Source organism: Gobius niger (genome assembly GCF_951799975.1).
Source record: "Gobius niger genome assembly, chromosome: 22".
Classification (NCBI taxonomy): domain Eukaryota; kingdom Metazoa; phylum Chordata; class Actinopteri; order Gobiiformes; family Gobiidae; genus Gobius; species Gobius niger.
The window spans coordinates 10,704,246-10,723,675 of record NC_136873.1 but is presented as its reverse complement, the minus strand read 5'-3'; the positions used below and the strand labels follow the sequence as shown (position 1 = coordinate 10,723,675).

Below are 19,430 nucleotides of genomic sequence, written 5' to 3'. Positions count from 1 at the left end.
TTTGTAGAATTTTTGTCGCATTTTTGTAGAATTTTTGTCACATTTTTGTTGAATTTTTGTCACATTTTTGTTGAATTTTTGTCACATTTTTGTTGAATTTTTGTCTTTTTTGTGTGGAATTTTTATCACATTTTGGAGATTTTTTGTCATTTTTTTGTTGAATTTTTGTCTTTTTTTGTTGAATTTTTGTCTTTTTTTTGTTGAATTTTTGTCTTTTTTTGTTGAATTTTTGTCTTTTTTTTGTAGAATTTTTGTCTTTTTTTTGTTGAATTTGTGTCTTTTTTTTGTGGAATTTTTTTCACATTTTGTTGAATTTTTGTCTTTTTTTGTTGAATTTGTGTCACATTTTTGTAGAATTTTTGTCACATTTTTGTTGAATTTTTGTCATTTTTTTGTTGAATTTTTGTCATTTTTTTGTTGATTTTTTTATCTTTTTTTGTTGAATTTTTGTCATTTTTTTGTTGAATTTTTGTCACTTTTTTGTTTAATTTTTGTCACATTTTTTGTTTAATTTTTGTCACATTTTTTGTTTAATTTTTCTACGAAGACAAACTCTGCTGCTGTTCTTTTTCTTGGCTCGGCTGTCAGTATCTTGTATAATAAAGTTAATGTCCATTTGAGTGCAATGAAATCTAACCATTCCATCATTTTCCTTTTTTCCAGCTCTAATCTGGCCCTGGGTTTGTTGAGCTGCAGTCGTGGACCCTCTGCCATCGGCCCCTCGCCACAATGTCTAAAAACCGCAGTGCGGAGACGGTGCAGGTGGTGGTCCGCTGCCGCCCCATGAACTCCAAGGAGCAAGCGGCCAAATACGACCGCGTGGTTTCAGTGGACGTGAAACTGGGACAGATCATCGTGAAGAACCCGAGAGACGTGCCCAAGATATTCACCTTCGACTCGGTGTACGACTCCAGCTCCAAGCAGCTGGACCTCTACGACGAGACCTTCAGGCCGCTGGTGGACTCGGTGCTTCTCGGCTTCAACGGGACCATCTTCGCGTACGGACAGACGGGCACGGGCAAAACCTACACCATGGAAGGCGTGAAGAAAGACGCGGAGAAGCGCGGCGTCATCCCCAACTCCTTCGAGCACATCTTCACGCACATTTCCCGCTCGCAGAACCAGCAGTACCTGGTCCGAGCGTCGTACTTGGAGATCTACCAGGAGGAGATCAAGGACCTGCTGGCGAAGGACCAGACGAGGCGGCTGGAGCTGCGCGAGCGGCCGGACACGGGCGTCTACGTCAAAGACCTGTCCTCCTTCGTGACCAAGAGCGTCCGCGAGATCGAGACGGTCATGGACGTGGGCAACCAGAACCGCTCGGTGGGCGCGACCAACATGAACGAACACAGCTCGCGGTCGCACGCCATCTTCGTCATCGCGGTGGAGTGCAGCGAGCTGGGCGTGGACGGGGAGAACCACCTCCGCATGGGGAAGCTGAACCTGGTGGACCTGGCGGGCAGCGAGCGGCAGACCAAGACGGGGGCGCAGGGCGAGCGGCTGAAGGAGGCCACGAAGATCAACCTGTCGCTGTCGGCGCTGGGGAACGTCATCTCCGCGCTGGTGGACGGGCGCAGCAGCCACATCCCGTACAGGGACTCCAAGCTCACCCGGCTGCTGCAGGTACGGCTCCGAGCTGCAGTGTCTGAGCAGAGCCAGAGTATTATGGGCTGTATGTGGGATGTCCCCTCGTGAGCTCTTCCTGGGCAATAATGCCTCGGTTTCACCTACCCCACCCTACCCTACCCTACTCCTCCTACTCCTACTCCTACCCTACTCCTCCTACCCTACCCTACCCTACCCTACCCTACCCTACCCTACCCTACTCTACCCTACCCTACCCTACCCTACCCTACCCTACCCTACCCTACCCTACTCCTCCTACCCTACCCTACCCTACCCTACCCTACTCTACCCTACCCTACCCTACCCTACCCTACCCTACCCTACCCTACTCCTCCTACCCTACCCTACCCTACCCTACCCTACCCTACCCTACCCTACCCTACCCTACTCTACCCTACCCTACTCTACCCTACCCTACCCTACCCTACCCTACCCTACCCTACTCCTACCCTACCCTACCCTACCCTACCCTACTCCTCCTACCCTACCCTACCCTACCCTACCCTACCCTACCCTACCCTACTCTACCCTACCCTACCCTACCCTACCCTACCCTACCCTACCCTACTCCTCCTACCCTACCCTACCCTACCCTACCCTACTCTACCCTACCCTACCCTACCCTACCCTACCCTACCCTACTCCTCCTACCCTACCCTACCCTACCCTACCCTACCCTACCCTACCCTACCCTACTCTACCCTACCCTACCCTACTCTACCCTACCCTACCCTACCCTACCCTACTCCTACCCTACCCTACCCTACCCTACCCTACTCTACCCTACCCTACCCTACCCTACCCTACCCTACCCTACTCCTCCTACCCCTACCCTACCCTACCCTACCCTACCCTACCCTACCCTACTCTACCCTACCCTACCCTACCCTACCCTACCCTACCCTACCCTACCCTACTCCTCCTACTCCTACCCTACCCTACCCTACCCTACCCTACTCTACCCTACCCTACCCTACCCTACCCTACCCTACCCTACCCTACCCTACCCTACTCCTACCCTACCCTACCCTACCCTACCCTACCCTACCCTACTCTACCCTACCCTACCCTACCCTACCCTACCCTACCCTACTCTACCCTACCCTACCCTACCCTACCCTACCCTACCCTACTCCTCCTACCCTACCCTACCCTACCCTACCCTACCCTACCCTACCCTACCCTACCCTACCCTACCCTACCCTACCCTACTCTACCCTACCCTACCCTACCCTACCCTACCCTACCCTACCCTACTCCTCCTACCCTACCCTACCCTACCCTACCCTACTCCTCCTACCCTACTCTACCCTACCCTACCCTACCCTACCCTACCCTACCCTACTCCTCCTACCCTACCCTACCCTACCCTACCCTACCCTACTCCTCCTACCCTACCCTACCCTACCCTACTCTACCCTACCCTACCCTACCCTACCCTACCCTACCCTACTCCTCCTACCCTACCCTACCCTACCCTACCCTACCCTACTCTACCCTACCCTACCCTACCCTACTCCTCCTACCCTACCCTACCCTACCCTACCCTACTCTACCCTACCCTACCCTACCCTACCCTACTCCCCCTACCCTACCCTACCCTACTCCTCCTACCCTACCCTACCCTACCCTACCCTACCCTACCCTACCCTACCCTACCCTACCCTACCCTACCCTACCCTACTCTACCCTACCCTACCCTACCCTACCCTACCCTACCCTACCCTACTCCTCCTACCCTACCCTACCCTACCCTACCCTACTCCTCCTACCCTACTCTACCCTACCCTACCCTACCCTACCCTACCCTACCCTACTCCTCCTACCCTACCCTACCCTACCCTACCCTACCCTACTCCTCCTACCCTACCCTACCCTACCCTACTCTACCCTACCCTACCCTACCCTACCCTACCCTACCCTACTCCTCCTACCCTACCCTACCCTACCCTACCCTACCCTACTCTACCCTACCCTACCCTACCCTACTCCTCCTACCCTACCCTACCCTACCCTACCCTACTCTACCCTACCCTACCCTACCCTACCCTACTCCCCCTACCCTACCCTACCCTACCCTACCCTACCCTACCCTACCCTACCCTACCCTACCCTACTCCTCCTACCCTACCCTACCCTACCCTACCCTACTCTACCCTACCCTACCCTACCCTACCCTACCCTACTCCTCCTACCCTACCCTACCCTACCCTACCCTACCCTACCCTACCCTACCCTACCCTACTCTACTCTACCCTACCCTACCCTACCCTACCCTACTCCTCCTACCCTACCCTACCCTACCCTACCCTACTCTACCCTACCCTACCCTACCCTACCCTACCCTACTCTACCCTACCCTACCCTACCCTACCCTACCCTACTCTACTCTACTCTACTCCTAATTCAGCCTTCAGCTGAATTCTAAAAAGACTGAGACTTTGATTATTGCTCCAGAGCAGAAAATCCCCTCGATTGTAAACCACCTTGGTTCTCTGGGCTCCTCGGTTCAGTCGAGCATCAGAAATCTTGGTGTTTGGTTTGACCAGTCTTTGTCTCTTGAAGCCACTCGAGGCACCTGGTGAAAAACTGTTTCTTCCATTTGAGAAACATCGCCAAGTTGAGGCCAACTTTATCCAACTCTGATCTAGAATTGTTGATTCATGCTTTTATCTCGTCTCGTTTAGATTATTGTAACTCCCTTTTTACTTGTTTTAACAAAGCTGCTTTGAATCGTCTTCAAATACTTCAAAATGCTGCAGCGCGGCTTTTAACAGGAACTAGCAGACGGTCACACATTACTCCCATTTTATCCTCGTTGCACTGGCTCCCCGTCAAATTTCGAATTGAATTTAAAATGTTAGTTTTGACTTTTAGAGCGCTGCATGGTCAGGCTCCCAGATATGTATCTGACCTGCTGTGCCCAGACTCCTCGGGTCGCACCCTTAGGTCCTCAGGCCAGAACCTCCTCACTGTCCCAAGAACCCGCTTTAAAACCAGAGGTGATCTGTCCTTTGAAGCCGTTGCTCCTAAACTGTGGAATGACCTTCCTTTGTCGCTGCGTAGCCGACTCTGCTGATTCCTTCAAAAAGCAGCTGAAGACGCTGCTTTTTAGACGAGCTTTTAGTTGACAATGCTGTGATTGTTCCTGTGTAAATGATGTAATGTTTTCTGTGATTCTCTGTGAAGCACTTTGTGATTTTATCTGTGAGAGGTGCCATATAAATAAAGTTTCTTCTTCTTCTTCTTCTTCTACTCTACTCTACTCCTACTCCTACTACTCCTACCCTAGGGCTGTGCTATTAATCGAAATTCGATAATGATTTCGATTACAACAGTAAACGATTACAAAATTAGCATAATCGCAAAAAATCGATTATTTATATTTTTTTTGTTCAATTTTTCAAAAAAAAAATTTTTCTTTGGCCTTTTTTTTTTTTTGCAAAGCCGACTTGCGTTATTTCAGGCCGCTAGGATTATTTTCCCTTCGCTTTTCACGTACCGCGGCTCACGCTTTTGTCTGACATAAAGACAAACGGCGCCGTGTGATGATGTCATCAGGCTGCGCCGCTCAGTTTACTTGCGCAGGTGTGAGGGCCGGCCAGCAGGGGGCAGGTGTGAAACAGGGACCTCTCTTTAATCAAGGCAAACTGGAAATCATTTGTACTTTTATGACTGTCCAGAAAACATAAACATACCATCGTAGTGTTTTGATTAATAAATAAATAAACTGTTTTTACGACTTTTTTTTTTAAGGCAACAAAAAATCGTTTGAATAATGGGGGTAGAGTGGGGTAGAGTAGGGTAGAGAAGGGTAGAGTGGGGTAGAGTAGGGTAGGGTGGGGTAGGGAAGGGGTAGAGTAGAGTATAGTAGTTTTCCCTGAAGATTGCGTTTCTTCTAAACTTCCTGCTGAAATAACAGTCGTCTTAATAAGTTCATTGTTCCATCTCTGACTCCAGGATTCTTTGGGGGGAAACGCCCGCACCGTCATGGTGGCCAACATCGGCCCCGCCTCCTACAACGTGGAGGAGACTCTGACCACGCTGCGCTACGCTAACCGCGCGAAGAACATCAAGAACAAGCCGCGCATCAACGAGGACCCCAAAGACGCGCTGCTGCGGGAGTTCCAGGAGCAGATCGCTCTGCTCAAGGCTCAGCTGCAGAAACGCTCGGGCAAGAAGAAGAAGCGGCGGCCGAGGAGGGAGCCCGGGTGAGCCAGCACTAGACCAGGGGGCCCCAAACTTTCTGTCTCCAAGGGCCAAAATGAAAAAGTGTCTGTGGGTCGCGGGCCAAACACGGCGATGTCAACCGTGAAACACATATAACTGCATATAATAATAGTTACTTTATTTTCTTTTTCGGTAGCCTATACATTTGCATTTGGTTCTATCTATGCAAATATCATGCTAGGGCTGTGCAATTAATCGAAATTCGATTACGATTTCGATTACAACAGTAAACGATTACAAAATTAGCATAATCGCAAAAAATCGATTATAATTGTTTTTTTCAATTTTTTTTTCTAATTTTTAATTTTGGGATTTTTGTCACTTTTTTGATGGATTTTTGCCACTATTTTTGCTGTTTTTTTGTCATTTTTTTGATGGATTTTTGTCATTTTTTTGATGGATTTAGGTCATTTTTTTTATGGATTTTGTCATTTTTTTGATGGATTTTTGTCACTTTTTTGCTGGATTTTTGTCTTTTTTTTATGGATTTTTGTCATTTTTTTTGATGGATTTTTGTCATTTTGTTGCTGGATTTTTGTCTTTTTCTGCTGGATTTTTGACTTTTTTTTGATGGATTTTTGTCATTTTTTTGATGGATTTTTGTCACTTTTTCTGCTGGATTTTTGTCACTTTTTTGATGGATGTTTTTTTAAAGGCAACAAATAATCGTTTGAATAATCGTGATTTCAATTATGACAAAAATAATCGTGATTATAATTTTTTCAATAATCGAGCAGCCCTATATCATGCTATATTAAAACAAATGTTAACTCTGGCAAAAGCCTAGTTTCAGTAAAAAAACACCTGTATCTACAGCACCTACAGTGACTTTACCTCATTCATTTGTTCACTCAAAGAAAATGCAGCATTTATATAATTTGGAAATGTCAGTGTCAGTTCAGCATAAATTCTTTCATAAGTCAATTTTAACATGAACCTTTGGTGACGTCAACAAGCTTTGTAATAAAAGTTGGAAAACTGTAGGGCTGAAACAACTAATCGATTAATCGACGACTAATCGATTATTGAAATAGTCGACAACTATTTTAGTCATCGATTAATCGTTTTCAGGTTCACACAGACTCAAATAGAGCAAAAATTACATGAAAACGTAGTATTTTTGATGAAAACCTACTTTGTTTTTATAGTAAGTGTATGTAGTGCACTTTGTATATTGTAAATTTCATGAATATCTGTTTGTGTCTCAGAAGCAGAATTAGCGCCAAGAGCCTCCAACAAACATTTACTTTACGTTTACTCCATCAACACGTCCTCAAGCGGATCCACTTTAGCTTCATGTGATAAAAAAATACACCATTCATAGCCAAGCGACTAATCGATTCATCGTAAAAATAGTCGATAGATTAATCGATTACAAAATAATCGTTAGTTGCAGCCCCAGAAAACTGTGAAAGTTGATGCTAAAACGCTCTGTGATAAACACCAAGACACCAGAACAGTGTTTCCTTAACTTTGCAAAAGGAGAGAAACAGCGCCCCCAATTTGACGCTGGTGGTCAAAAGGTGTACTGCATCCATATTTACCATTGAGGATGAATGGTTCGGATTCCTTCTTGGCCTGGCTTCTGCTTTGAGAAAATAGTCACTGTCCCTTTAAGAGGCTCACTCCTCCCTTAACAAACACCTGTGCTGCCTCTGGGCTCCTGGAGTGTTGTCAGTGGTGTTGTTTTTTTCCTCTCAGTGCTTCAGAGAGTAATAATGACACAGGCAGGAGGTAAGGAGAGCACTTCCTGGTTACCAAAGCCATGGGAGGAGCTTGGGTGAAACAGGAGGAGCATTGAGATTACTCGTCTTTGTTCATACGCTCATAACGTGACTGTCATTCCTGTGCGTCAGTGACGGAGCCGACGTGGAGGACGGAGGGACCGAGGACGACGATGACGAAGGCGAGGACAGGGGCGACTACGGCGCCCAGCAGGAGAAACTGGAGCGCGAGAGGAGAGCCATCATGGAGGACCACAGTCTCATGGCGGAGCAGAAGAAGGAGCTGCTCCGAGTGATGAAGCGCAAGATGGACGACCTGCACAGGGAGAAGGAGGCGGCGGAGATCCTCGCCGAGAAAATCAAGGTGTGCACGAGTCAAGCAGACACTTTAACCTCTTAACTCCCGCCTGAACCGAGAGCATTTTCTACAGGTCAGCTTTACCCAAATCTTGTAGGCCAGTGTAACGCCTCATTTGAAAGCTAAGATCTACAAAACTCATCTAAATGGATCTTTTTCCTCACGTCATCAGATTTTTTTTCATCATTTTTTTGGGTGGGGTTTCAACTAATTTTTTTGTAATTTTTTGGTCAAATAGTACATTTTTTGTCACTTTTTGTCACATGTTCATCATCTTTTGTCAATATTTGTCTTTTTGTTTTTGTCATTTTTTTGGTCATTTTTTGTCATTTTTTCATCCATTTTTAGTGACATTTTTGTCATTTTTTCGTCAATTTTTTTCGTCAATTTTTTGTCATTTTTTTGTCATTTTTTAATTTTTTTGTACATTTTTGTGACTTTTTTGTCACATCTTCATTGTTTTCGTCACAGTTCTGTCGTCTTTTTTGTCCTTTTTTGTAAATTTTTTGTCACATTTTTGTCTTTTTTGTTATTTTTTTGTTATTTTTTTGTACATTTTTGCCACTTTTTCATAATTTTTTTGTCAAATTTTTGTCCATTTTTTGTCAATATTTGTCATTTTGTTTTTGTCATTTTTTTGATAATTTTTTGTCATTTTTTGATCAATTTGTGACATTTTTTGTCATTTTTTTGTCCATTTTCTTTGTCAATTTTTGTTAAGTTTTCTCACTTTTTTGTCACATCTTCATCATTGATTTCATCCCAGTTCTGTCATTAATTTATCACCTCTTTTCCAGCAGCTTTTGGATTGGGGTAAAGCCAAACTAGAGACAATGTGCTCGGTTCAGGTGGGAGTTAAAGGGGTCAAATCAGTCGACCCTCTCCTTTAAAGGCCAGACACGGCAGGAGAGAACATGGATTATTCGCACGGTCGTCAGTTTAGAGAGTTGTGTCTAGCTTCCTGTTTAACGTCAGACCAAGATGACCAAACTCATCCTTTATAATGCTTGTTTTATATTTCTCTACACTTTACAGGCTTAAAAGTCATTAAATTAATTAAAGCTGCTCTAAGCGACTGATGTTGCTGATGTCGCTAACCCCGTGTTTGCTCTGGTCGCAGGCGATGGAGGGCAAACTTCTGGTTGGAGGAAAGAACATTGTGGACCACACCAACGAGCAGCAGAAAATGTTGGAGCTGAGGAGACGAGAAATCGCTGAGCAGGTAAAACGTCACATCTGCAGATTCCTGAAGCATCTGCGCTCGATTAAAAACACACAGAGACGTCACAAAACCTGGAAACTCATCAAATCTTTGTGATAACTCGCACACAAACACCTTTACAGATGAGGATGAAGACACCATATAAAAAATCTTATAAAATTGTTGTTTATAGCTTCTGAAGAGCCACACGTTCCAGCTCGCTCTGAGTTCCAGCACTGTGCTCTGAAGAACATGTTTCTCAGCAGCTCCATAGCAAATCTAATCATGAGCCTCCGTCCTGCCGTGTGTCCAGAAACGGCGTGAGCGGGAGATGCAGCAGCAGATGGACTACAGGGACGAGGAGACGCTGGAGCTGAAGGAGACCTACAGCTCGCTGCAGCAGGAGGTCGACGTCAAAACCAAGAAGCTCAAGAAGGTAAAAGTGTCAAAGTCCTTTCAGAGGAGCTGCTGCCTCTGACCCGCGCCCCGCCTCTTCTGTGTCTGCAGCTGTTTGCGAAGCTTCAGGCCGTGAAGGAGGAGATCCAGGACATGCAGGAGGCCCACATCAGCGAGCGGCAGGAGCTGGCGCAAGTGCTGAACGAGCTCACCAGGGACATCAAGCTCAGGTACGCGCCGCCATCTGCTTTATCTGACCTGTGGAGGAGGTCTGAGGGTCGCCTCCCAGACTGAAGATCTAACCCGGACCACCTGATCCTGCAATCAGGCTGTGTGAGCCGCGCTGCAGCTGCGTCCGACAGGGGCTGGTCTGGTGAACGCCTGCAGCTTCTCCGTCCAGACTCTGTGAGTTTTAATCCGTCGGGTTTGGCCGTGTTTTGCAGGAATCTGCTCACTGATAACTTCATTCCTCCGGAGGTGAAGAACAAAACCACTCAGAGGGCGGTCTGTGACGATGACGACCACTGGACTCTGAAGCCCATCTCTCGCCTGGAAGAGTGAGTCCCATCACACGCTTTCATTCACACGTTCACCTGACTCTGCCCTGAGGAGTCATGATTGTCCCTCATGCACTTTCATCCACACGTTCACCTGACTCCGCCCTGAGGAGTCATGATTGTCCCTCATGCACTTTCATCCACACGTTCACCTGACTCCGCCCTGAGGAGTCGTCATTTTCAACAAAAATGTAACAAAAATGTGACAAAAATGTGACAAAAATGTGACAAAAATATGACAAAAATTCAACAAAAATTCAACAAAAATGTGACAAAAATTCTACAAAAAAATGACAAAAATTAAACAAAAAAATGACAAAAATTCAACAAAAAAGTGACAAAAATTCAACGAAAAAGTGACAAAAATTCAACAAAAAAGTGACAAAAATTCAACAAAAATGTACCAAAAATTCAACAAAAAAATGACAAAAATTCAACAAAAAAGTGACAAAAATTCTACAAAAAAATGACAAAAATTCAAAAAAAAAAGTGACAAAAATTCAACAAAAAAGTGACAAAAATTCAACAAAAAAGTGACAAAAATTCAACAAAAATGTACCAAAAATTCAACAAAAAAATGACAAAAATTCAACAAAAATGTGACAAAAATTCAACAAAAAATGACACACGCTTTCATTCACACGTTCACCTGACTCTGCCCTGAAGAGTCCTGATTGTCCATCTTTGGTTTTGCTTCATGTTCGAGGTGTTTATTTATGAGCTTGAGCGTTTTCTTAGACTGTAATGTTGATTTAGTGTAAAACACATTAGCCTGATGATGGACCCGTCTTGTGCACATCTGTCTGAACACCTGTACTCCATGTGTTTGCTCCTCAGTGACCAGCAGATGATGATCCGGCCCGTGTCCGCCGTGAGCTACCGGCGCCCGCTGTGCAACCGCGCCCGGAAGGACATGATGCTGAGGCCGGACCGATACCAGGTCCGACTCCAGGGGACACATCCTTCTAACGAGAGCCACGGCTTCACTCCATCCATTCAGATTAATGAGATTAAAAATATTAATCACACTTTACGTTAGCGGCAGACAAAAACAACTGTACTGTCAAACTTATTCACACAGTTAAGAATAAACATATTTAAAAAGATCATTTTCCAGAATAAATCAAACTGCATCTGTCAAATCTCAAAGAAAATAAGGAAAAACAAAGTAATATGACTCTAAAGAATAAATACAACAAAATAAACGTTTCTCGTTAAAGATATCGATGTCTCTGCTCCACAAAAGTCCACAGTCAAACTTAAAATGATTTGGTTATTGATGTTCTCACTCCTTTAGCGTAACATCCAACACTTCATCTCCAGAGTACAGGCCAGTGCACTCTGTTTAAAAAGGCTTTTCCATCGATCATCATGACACGTGGGTCAGTGTTGCATGAGTGAGCAGGCGCGGCTCATTTTATGCATTTAATAGCGAAACGGCGACAGGAGTTTTCTCAGCAGCAGCTCCGACGATGCCTTCCCCTTTTCTGCTGCTTCTCTCGTCCCTCTAACAATGTTTACTGCAGTTTCTCTGTTAGAGAGCTGTCTGTCACTGCAGAAGTGCAAAACGCATGTGTTTTCCTTATGTCTTCTCTCCTAGAAATGAGTGTCAGGAAAAGTGCTGGAGAAAGCCAATGTGTGTGTTTTTTTGGGATATTTTAATTATTTTTATAAGCATTTTTTTAAATTTCACACAGGCAGGATTTGAGGACAGTATATTGGTCTGAGAAAAATATTTTTAGCTGGATTTTTGTAATTTTTTTTGCTGGATTTTTGTCTTTTTTTTTGCTGGATTTTTAATATTTTTTTGCTGGATTTTTGTCTTTTTTTTGCTGGATTTTTATTATTTTTTTGCTGGATTTTTGTTATTTTTTTGCTGGATTTTTGATATTTTTTTGCTGGATTTTTGTTATTTTTTTGCTGGATTTTTGTCTTTTTTTTGCTGGATTTTTATTATTTTTTTGCTGGATTTTTGTCATTTTTTGCTGGATTTTTGTCATTTTTTGCTGGATTTTTGATATTTTTTTGTCATTTTTGTCGCTTTTTTTTGGTCACTTTTAAGCGTTTTTTTGTTGTGTTTACATCCTCATTTTCTTCTCATTTTTTGTCGCTAGTTTGAAGAAGCTTTAGATTTGTTTTAATGTAAAAAAGAAAAGAGGGGGAAGTAAAAAAGCAGGGAAGGGAAAAGTAAGACAGTTAATTGTGGTAAATATATTTGTGGATGAAAGGTATTGTCTTTAATTTTCTCTCTCGTCATCCATGACCTCAGCATTGTGTGAAAATGCCTCCTCCATGCGTGTTTTTTTATGATTAAAAGCCATGTTATTTATGATGGTCGTCCTCCGGTCTCCTCAGGCCGATAACGTCCTGCTGCTGGAGCTGGACCCGCCCACGCGCAGCACCAAAGACTACCAGGAGCCCGTGATCGACCCGAAGGTGGCCAAAGCCCTGGAGGACGCCCTGAAAGACGAGGAGGACATCCAGGTGGACGCGGCCAGCATCAGCAGCTTCAGCCTCAACCTGAGCCTCAGCCAGGGCCCGAGCCGAGGCCTGAGCCCGGGGAGTCCGGTGGAGCTCCGCGGCAGCAGCACGGGCAGCAGAGCGGGCAGCGCCAACAGCCTCAAGAAGAACAAGTCAGCGTGAGTATTACTGGTTTAGTCAGGCGCTTTGTGACGGAGGAGAAGGGTTTTACACAGTTGGCCAGATGGAAGGTTTGTTCAGTAGCCTTGACCAAAAAATGACAAAAATTTGCTGGATCTGTGTCATTTTTTTGATGGATTATTGTTATTTTTTGCTGGATTTTTGTCAATTTTTTTTCTGGATTTTTTGTCTTTTTTTTGCTGAATTTTTGTAATTTTTTTGCTGGATTTAAAAAAAAAAAATTACTGGATTTTTGTTATTTTTTGCTGGATTTGTATCATTTTTTTGCTGGATTAAAAAAAAAAAAATTACTGGATTTTTGACTTTTTTTTGCTGGATTTTTGTTATTTTTTGCTGGATTTTTGTCATTTTTTGCTGGATTTTTGTCATTTTTTCGCTGGATTTTTGTCTTTTTTGCTGGATTTTTTTTCATTTTTTTGCTGGATTTTGTTATTTTTTTGCTGGATTTTTGTAATGTTTTTGCTGGATTTTTATCTCTTTTTTTGCTGGATTTTTTTTCATTTTTTTGCTGGATTTTGTTATTTTTTCGCTGGATTTTTGTCATTTTTTTGCTGGATTTTTGTCTTTTTTTTGCTGGATTTTTGTCATTTTTTTGCTGAATTTTCATCATTTTTTTGCTGGATTTTTGTTATCTTTTGCTGGATTTTTGTCATTTTTTGCTGGATTTTTGTCATTTTTTCGCTGGATTTTTGTCTTTTTTTGCTGGATTTTTATCCTTTTTTGCTGAATTTTTTTCATTTTTTTGCTGGATTTTGTTATTTTTTTGCTGGATTTTTATCTATTTTTTTGCTGGATTTTTGTCATTTTTTGCTGGATTTTTATCTCTTTTTTTGCTGGATTTTTGTCATTTTTTTGCTGGATTTTGTTATTTTTTTGCTGGATTTTTGTAATTTTTTTGCTGGATTTTTATCTCTTTTTTTGCTGGATTTTTGTCATTTTTTTGCTGGATTTTTGTCTTTTTTTCGCTGGATTTTTGTCGCTTTTTTTGGGTCACTTTTAAGCGTTTTTTTGTTGCGTTTACATCCTCATTTTCTTCTCATTTTTTGTCGCTGGTTTGAAGAAGCTTTTAGATTTGGAGAAGAAAACATGTTGAGGTGGGAGTTAAGAGGTTAATGTGCTAACTGCTTTAAAAGTCACCAACAGTGACCTCTACTGGTCAGTCACACAGTCACTCTTCAGACTCTGTGCTTCATGAACACTTCTCTGTTTTTCTGACGCAGGCGCCCGCGAACCGGCAAGATGTCCACCGCCCCGACCTCCCCGTGCGGCCCCTCCAGCCCGGGACCCCCCAGCCCGGGCCTCCCCGTGTACCCGAAAGCCCGCGGCCTGGTCCCCAAATGACCGCCGCCCCGCCCCCGCCTGCCGTCTCCTGCGTACTGCACCTGCCCACTTTAGCACCGACCGATGCTGCTGTAGAGGTTTTTCTACTCAAAAACCACTTTGTTTCCGTAACGAAGCACTTCCCCACACTGTAACGCCGTACTTGATGTGAACGCTCGCCAGAACCGCCACGCCGCCGCACGACGCCTCACGCCACACAGTCTATTTAAACGTACTTCACGGAGTTCTTAACGCACACGCGGACTCTTAACGCCGAGCAAAGTCTCCTTCATTTTCCACACAGATGACAGAGTTTAAAAGGGAATCACAGGGCCGAGCTGAAGCTTCTTACAGCTGCCAGCAGGGGGAGAAATACATTTGATTCTAATTGGCATTTAATCTTAATTCCTTGTAAAATAAAGACTCCTTTTACTGCATAAATATGTTGAAAATGTAAAATAAATATGGCTTAGAACAACTTCGTACATAGTTTTTTTGCTCGAAAGTTTCCCCTCGTGTCCAATTTGCTTTTATATTTTGAAATTCTTTGTTTGTGAACTGCAGGCAATATTAACCCCTAAACTCCCACCTGAACAGAGCACATTTTCTCCAGCTTTACCCCAATCCGAAAGCTTCTGGAGAAAAGGTGAGAAAATAGCGACAAAACTGACGAAAACAATGATGGAAATGTGAAAAAAGTGAGAAAACATTGATGAAAAAGTGACAAAAAATTTACAAAAATGGACAAAAATTTGACAAAAAAGTGGGGGAAAAATGGACGAAAAAGTGATAAGAATTTGACAAAAAAAAGCCATTAATTTGACAAAAAAGTGACAAAAAATTTACTAAAAATGACAAAAAATTGACAAAAAAGTTAGAAAAAATGTACAAAAAATTGAGAAAAAATGGACGAAAAAGTGACAAAAAATGGGCATAAAAGTGATAAGTATTTGACAAAAATAATGTGAATAATTTGACGAAAAAGTGACATAAAATGGACAGAAATTTGACAAAAATGTGAGAAAATTGAGGAAAACATTTATGAAAAAGTGTTAAGAATTTGACAAAAAAAAATGCGAATAATTAGACGACGAAAAAGTGACAAAAAAGTCACAAAAAATGACAAAATTTGATGAAAAAGTGATAAGAATCTGACAAAAAAATGTAAATAATTTGACGGAAAAGTGACAAAAAAGTCACGAAAATTGGACAAAAATGAGACGACGACGAGGAAAAAGATCCATTTAGTTTTGTAGGTCTTTCAAACGAGGCGTTACACTGGCCTACAGGATTTGGGTAAAGCTGAACTGGAGAAAATGCTCTCGGTTCAGGCGGGAATTAAGAGGTTAATAAATAGGATTTATGCACAGAAAAAAGTATTTTTGGGGGTACACTTTGTCGCTCAGCGCCCCCTAACTAAAACATCTTCCCACGGCTCTGTTAAAAAGCATTAAATTTGACCCGCTGCAGCTGGTTAAACCTTGGATCTCTCATACAGACCATTTTAATCAGGATATTTATTTGAAACGTTACAGGTTAGTCTTTGCCTTTTAAACTCTTTTGTCTTTAGGAAAAATGAGTGGGAATTGGACGTCCTCCCTCCCCGGATCAGTACGACGGTGACTTTGTGAGTTCCAGAACACTAAACGAACAGGTCTCCGGCGGTGAATCACGGACTAAACCACGGACTTGAACCGAGGCTGTGAAAGCCCGAGCCGTGGATCCCGCTCCTCCTCCACGAATGTGCCCCGTCTCTTCAGGGCTTCACGTTGCCTTAATCAGGAGTCTTCTTCCTTCAGCTTTTAGCGCTTATCGACAGGATTTCTTTGCAGCGAAATGTGATGACAATACCTTAAAATGTAGATCAGCTGATTACCCGACTGAGAATGGTTTCAGAAGTTTAACCCCTTAACTCCCACCTGAACCGAGCACATTTTACCCCAGTCCAAAAACGGTGAGAAAATAGCGACAGAACTGAGATGAAAACAATGATGAAAATGTGACAAAAAAGTGACAAAAATGACCGGAAAAAAAAGACAAAAATTGATTAAAAAGTGCCAAAAATGTCAGAAAAATGTCACAAAAAATGTACAAAAATTTGACCAAAAAATGACAAAAATGTCACAAAAAAATATACAAAAAATTGACCAAAATTTGACCAAAAAATGATGAAAAAGTGGCAAAAATGTCACAAAAATGTCACAGAAAATTGACCAAAAAATGACAAATAATTGATGAAAAAGTGGCAAAAATGTCACAAAAATTGACAAAAAATTGACGAAAAAATGACAAAAAATTGATGAAAAAGTTGCAAAAATGTCACAAGAAATTGACTAAAAATGGACGAAAAAATACAAAAAATTGACGAAAAAATGACAAATAATTGATGAAAAAGTGGCAAAAATGTCACAAGAAATTGACTAAAAATGGACGAAAAAATACAAAAATGTGACCAAAATGTGACCAAAAAATGATAAAAAATTTGACCAAAAAAGTGACTAAAATGAGTTGAAAACCCAACAAAAAAATGACGGGGAAAAAAAATCTGACGACGTGAGGAAAAAGATCCTCTCGGTTCAGGCGGGAGTTAAGAGGTTAAACGAACCACCATCATTTTTATTCCCATCAGCCTGATCCAGAACAGTGAAATAATATAGAAGTTGTGTCTGCAAAGTCAAAGAAACTGGGACTGTGGAAGCTCTATACAAACGCTGTCCCAGGATTCGGAAATGAATGAAACACTGCGGCACTTTAAGAACAACATCTACAGAATATATAAAGAACTAAACGGATTTTAATGGCTGAAATAATCCACTTCATTTCAACACAATCATCTATAGAGCTGTGTAAAAGAAAGAACGCTAAAGAAGTTCTGAAAACGTGCCGCAAAGAGTCCAGTCCAGTCGTTTTTACCTGCTGTACATGTTCCCCCTGACTCCACAGAACAAAGAACTCTAGAACTTAACTTACATTCTGCCAGTTTATGAAGAGAAGTAGAGTTTGTGTTTGTTTCTCTGCTTTTATTTTATAGGTTTGTAATTTAAAATGTAAACCCTGATTTATTTTGAGATTTGAATGTTCTGCATGTCATTTAAAAAAGTTGTTCTGTGTAGTTGTACTGTAAAAAAACAACACAAGTTCAACCAACTCGAGAGAAGTTCATTTCATTTCGAGCGGCTTCACGAGCTCGACACTCGTGATGTTCTGTTATCGGTTTGTTTTAGCCAAATGCTGCACATGTCGTTTACTTGTTTAGTTTCTTTACAATTATTAAAGACGATTTACAAAGTCGACACCGGGGTAGATCCTTTACTTCCTTCACCAGACTCTACTCTCTCACATTTTTGTCATTTTTTGTACATTTTTATCACATTTTTGTCATTTTTTTGGTCAATTTTTTATCACTTTTTCGTCAATTTTTTTTTATCAATTTTTTGTCTTTTTGTTACATTTTGGTCATTTTTTTGTCAAATTTTTTTTATTTTTTTGTCAATTTTTTAACACATTTTTGTCACATTTTTGTCATTTTTCGAAATTGTTTTGTCTTTTTTTTTTCCAGATTTTTGTCATTTTTTGTCATTTGTCACATTTTTTGTAATATTTTTCTAAATTTTGTTATCAATTTTTTGGTCATTTTTTTGTGATTTTTTTGGCAAATCTTTATGACATTTTTGTAATTTTTATGTAATTTTTTTGTCCATTTTTTGTGATTTTTTTGTCCATTTTTTGTGATTTTTTTTGTCCATGTTTTGTGATTTTTTTTGTCCATTTTTTAACACATTTTTGTAATTTTTGTGTCACATTTTGTCACATTTTATTCATCTTTTCGTCAATTTTTTATCAAATTTTGGTCATTTTTTTGTTATTTGTTTTATCACATTTTTGTCATTTTTTTGTCACATTTTTGTCATTTTTTTGTTGGGTATTCAACTCATTTTTGTAACTTTATTGTCATTTTTTTTTCATTTTTTTTTTATCACATTTTTGTCATTTTGTCAGTTCCTTCACCAGACTCTACTCTCTGCAGCTAACGAGGATCAGATGATGGTCTTCAGGTTTTGAAACAGATTATAAGTTTTGGTCGATGCTGCTCACACTGGGTCTGAGAGGAACACCTGTGTGTGTGTTTTCTGTAGCCCATAATTACAGGGAATTGCCTGAAATAGAGTTGTCAATGACTTCTTCCTTCTCCTCCAGTCTCTGAAGGTAAATCCTGTCTGATCTTCTTCCCGTCCTCAGTCAGTCACAGGTGTTTGCATCTCCGAGCAGGTGATGGATCTTCTCGTCAGCTGTTCAGGACCTCTGTGAATCCTCCCGTCCTCCCGCAAAGCTGCCAGTGCTCGTCTTCTCCTGAGATGTTTGAGGGAGGAGGCTCCATCATCCTGTTCCTGATGGCTGACTCTGCTGCAGGAATAGATCTGGCTGTTACGGTGAAACCTGCTCTGGCTGCTGACTTTGGTGTTTGCAGACCGGAAAACAAACTCACCAAGGGTTAAAAACGACAGAGAGGAGTGACCTCAGCTGAACCGCGGGGGTTTAGAACATCGGATGTGCAAATAATGGGAAAGTTCACAGACCAGTCAAAGCAGAAGAGTTTAGTCCGTCTTCAGTCCTGGTTCAGTCCGTCTTCAGTCCTGGTTCAGTCCTGGTTCTTCAGTCCTGGTTCTTCAGTCCTGGTTCTTCAGTCCTGGTTCTTCAGTCCTGGTTCTTCAGTCCTGGTTCTTCAGTCCTGGTTCTTCAGTCCTGGTTCAGTCCGTCTTCAGTCCTGGTTCTTCAGTCCTGGACATGTCCCGCCGGGTGGAGTTGTTGCTGCTCTGGTGTTTCTGCTGTTTTGGTCAGTGACTCGTTATTATTTTGGTGTCGCAGCAAACGTGCTGTTTTACCAGGAGGCCGTTATTTGTTGTAAATTTAATTCATTTTTGTTTTAACCATTGTTTTTTCTTTGTTTTTTAAGAGTTGTGTAGGTTTAACCTCTGAACTCCCGCCTGGACCGAGAGGATCTTTTTCCTCACGTCGTCACATTTTTTTGTTGGGCATTCAACTCATTTTTTTCATTTTTTTGGTCATTTTTTGTCATTTTTTGGTCAAATTTTCATCATATTTGTGTAATTTTTTTTTTATTTTTTCGTGAATTTTTCATCAAATTTTTGTCATTTTTTTGTCACATTTTTTGTCATTTTTTTGTTTCATTTTGGTCATTTTTTGGTCAATTTTGTGTCTTTTTTTTGTCAAATTTTTTGTCAAATTTTTTGTCAAATTTTTGTGTCACATTTTGTCACATTTTCTTCATATTTTCATCATTTTTTTTTATCAAATTTTGATCATTTTTTGGTCAATTTTTTGTCCATTTTTTTTCA

The 19,430-nt window shown here is 41.7% G+C and overlaps 1 protein-coding gene across 1 annotated transcript; it reads left to right on the top strand.

Moving 5' to 3' along the window:
• The first annotated feature begins 725 nt into the window (after positions 1–725).
• kif3b (kinesin family member 3B) lies at positions 726–14,280 on the top strand. Its single transcript, XM_079581013.1, has 10 exons — positions 726–1,623; positions 5,587–5,837; positions 7,713–7,944; positions 9,059–9,160; positions 9,453–9,575; positions 9,647–9,765; positions 9,979–10,092; positions 10,930–11,032; positions 12,448–12,731; positions 13,974–14,280. The coding sequence occupies exons 1-10, from the start codon at positions 730–732 to the stop codon at positions 14,092–14,094; spliced, it is 2,343 nt and encodes a 780-aa protein (XP_079437139.1). The 5' UTR covers positions 726–729; the 3' UTR covers positions 14,095–14,280.
• The last annotated feature ends 5,150 nt before the right edge of the window (positions 14,281–19,430 follow it).